This window comes from Gymnodraco acuticeps, unplaced genomic scaffold (assembly GCF_902827175.1).
Source record: "Gymnodraco acuticeps unplaced genomic scaffold, fGymAcu1.1, whole genome shotgun sequence".
In the NCBI taxonomy this organism is placed as follows: Eukaryota; Metazoa; Chordata; class Actinopteri; order Perciformes; family Bathydraconidae; genus Gymnodraco; species Gymnodraco acuticeps.
The window spans coordinates 3,772,967-3,776,104 of NW_022990042.1; the positions used below are offsets into that span (position 1 = coordinate 3,772,967).

The following is a 3,138-nucleotide window of genomic DNA, read 5'->3' on the forward strand; positions in this document are numbered from 1 at the left end:
AGTGTCTTAATTTCTTTAACTTTTCTATTGTTTTTATACTCAAGTAAAGATGTTTTAAAAGATTAAACTGTACAGTCCATTTTTAGATTACATTTAGATATTAAGATGTCTAAAAATCAGCCAATTTAAACATATTTGGTTCCTTGACTTTTGCGTTAACTGTTTTCATACTTTGCATATTTTAACGGTACCACTGCAGGGCAAATTGCTTTACATAGGTTAGATTATATTCAGCTTTATTGTCATTGCACAGAGTACAAGTATTACAACAATGAGGTATTTAAGTATAATAAATATATATATATATATATACAGAATATTACAGACACTATGGACAGAATAAATATGAATAAACGACTGTTATTGACATTTTTTATAATATTACTCTGTCTTTCAACATGAACACAATATTTCCCAAACTTTAATAATGCGGGGTTTTTTAGTTGTCAAAAGTTTTACAATGTTGCTAATGTTCAATGCTGGAAGGTAATATTTACTTTAGTGTATTCCGACGAGACGCTATGAGCAAATACATTGGTTTTCATACACAGGTCAATTTTGAGACTTTGAGATATTTTGCTTCCACATAGTCTAGTGAAAAGAAACCAACCAAAACACACACCAGGTCATTTTTTTTTTAATTAACTTTTTGCACTCTATATTTCTCAGGAATTTCACATAAGTTGTCATTAAATAATGCCTCAACTGTACATTTAAACATATCATTTTAGAAAATGTGTAAAACAGAAAAATGATTGTATTAATGTAGGGGGCTCTCAGGGGGCTTACAGTTTGTACAGCATCATAACATCATTATCCAATAAAAAAAAATAGAAATACCTAAAAAGTATAGGTTGACGAAATGTCTTATTAAGCGTGATAAAATATTCAAAAATCAATAGGGAATGTCCTGCACCAAAACAAAATAAATACAAAAGACAAGGTTTATGAAGTAGAAGTTGCATGGGATCATGGGAGTTGGGCATTGCAGTCAGCTTCTTCCTGTCAAGATTTCTTCATACATTTTTTATTCAGAAGATTTTTAACCGGAGGCCAAATTATCCAAAGGGGTCTCCTCCTCTTCAGAACAAACAGAGTGATGACCGTGAAAAACTGATTAGAAACATTTTGTGTAATGCAAAGGTTAACACAGTCCTCATCGTGGGGAGATTTTTCAGTCCTTGTGAGAACGTCTGGTTCTCTTCACAACTAATGGTACAAAGTACAATAACACACACACCTTCTCACTCCCTGACTGAGCACAAAGACATTGAAGAGCTGTGAAGTGATTCAGTTGCTTATTACTCTTACACACATGCTTCAGTTAGAGAGGAAGTAGTCTGGAGGAAAACCAGTCTCCTTTTCCTCCCACACATCTCCTCATTGGCTGAGAGGCGTGACATCACAGAGTGGACTACTCTATAAAAAGCCCTTTCTCCCACACAGAGAGGCAAACTAGCTGAGAGCTCCCTCATGTACAGCAGCTCTTACAGCTCTGAACTTTACAAATAAAACCAAACATTTTGGGGGAAATATCCAGGAAAGATCTCATCATGTGCAGAGGACTGGAATCACTGCCTACCACCTGCCTGGAAAGGTGAGATCCTTAAGTGTTTTAATGGAATAACTTAAAACTATTCCTGTTCTTATAGGATATATGACAAGTGGATTTAAATACTAGTTTTTTGTTGTAACATTTTCTCTTCTTTATTTTTGCAGGGCAAAGGAGTTAAAAGCTTTGTTTGGAAGTTTACTGCAAAAGTCAGATCACAGCATCCTGTCCAAGAAAAATAACAAACTGAGGTAAGACACAGATTGAAATTGTCTCTACGAGCATGTCAGTGAAATCAAAGGGGACATCTGTGGATTTTAAAAAACTTTCCTAACAATATTCTTCTGTTGCTGGCAGGTTAAATCTCGACGAGCCTTTGAAATGGAAGGAGTCGTTAGAGAAATTGTTGTCCAGTCAAAGTAAGTACGCACGCTCCTTCACATCACACTTAATAAGAATGTATCAGTCATTCCAGATGTTTTAGATATAACCAGATGTTAACCTGCTTTTCTTTTCTGTTTCCAGATGGACTGTGCCTGTTCAGAGCGTTCCTGGTCTCAGAGTTCAGTGAGGAAAAACATCGCCTTCTACTTGGCGTGCGAGGACTACCGGCGACGAAACCATCGAAACTGGCCGCCAAAGCAAAGCACATTTACGACCAGTTCATCGTCTGTGATGCACCACGAGAGGTAAATATAATAATATCCAAATACAACTACTCATGATGTGTCTGTTATCTTGCTGCAAAGTGCTGATCATCTACCTCTTCTGCCTCCCTATAGGTAAATCTTGACCATGTGACCAAAGCCATCACGAAGGAGAACCTTGAGAATGCCAGCCAGTCATCCTTCAGCCTGGCCCAAGCTAAAAATCTACACCCTGATGGAGAAGGACTGCTACCCTCGCTTCCTCAAGTCCTCCACGTACCTGGAGCTCAGCAGAAAGGCCAAGTCAGGCTAAAATAAAAACTGTATTAAACTGGACACAGTTTGCTGACACATAGTGGAAAGGTTTACATGGAATAAATGCAACCTGGAGTTGCACGCCAGGTTATGGAGTAACTATGGGCAATCGGAGGTTGGCGCCCGAGCTGGAAACTGAAGGACACTTGAAGCTGTGACAAGAGACGGCCCTGAAGGCGATGTCTGCCTCTGAAAGAGACACCTGTGCTGGTACATACAGGGCTGCATGGACGCAGCCGTAATTTATTAAATGCTGAAGGACAGAAATTAGTTTACACAACAAATCTACCACTGTCTGGAAGATGCTCATTAGTGTTTATTTATTTGCTATTTATTTAAAGTATTTAATATATGACCAACTCTGTTCTGTTTTTCTATGTTTTTTATCTGTATGTGAAAATAAATGCATTGAATAAAAGATATTCAGAGACAAAAAGATGACTGTTTTGTACCTTGGAAAATATACTTCACAACACACAGAATGGGGATTTGGTTTTATGAGGTCAGACCAAATGTATGAGGACGCCTGAAGAATACTTATTTCTGGCCTCGGTGCTTCCACTTCACACGTGGGTGACTGGATGACTCCTTTTCTCTGGAGCAACAGTCAATGGAAAATTTGAA

The 3,138-nt window shown here is 37.8% G+C and overlaps 1 protein-coding gene across 1 annotated transcript; it reads left to right on the plus strand.

The window, feature by feature from the left end:
- The first annotated feature begins 1,458 nt into the window (after nt 1-1,458).
- On the plus strand, nt 1,459-2,934 carry LOC117545522 (regulator of G-protein signaling 5-like). Its single transcript, XM_034215339.1, is given in 8 exon segments — nt 1,459-1,597; nt 1,720-1,803; nt 1,910-1,971; nt 2,078-2,127; nt 2,129-2,159; nt 2,162-2,241; nt 2,335-2,418; nt 2,420-2,934. Coding segments are annotated over 8 exon segments (528 nt in total). The 5' UTR covers nt 1,459-1,553; the 3' UTR covers nt 2,513-2,934.
- The last annotated feature ends 204 nt before the right edge of the window (nt 2,935-3,138 follow it).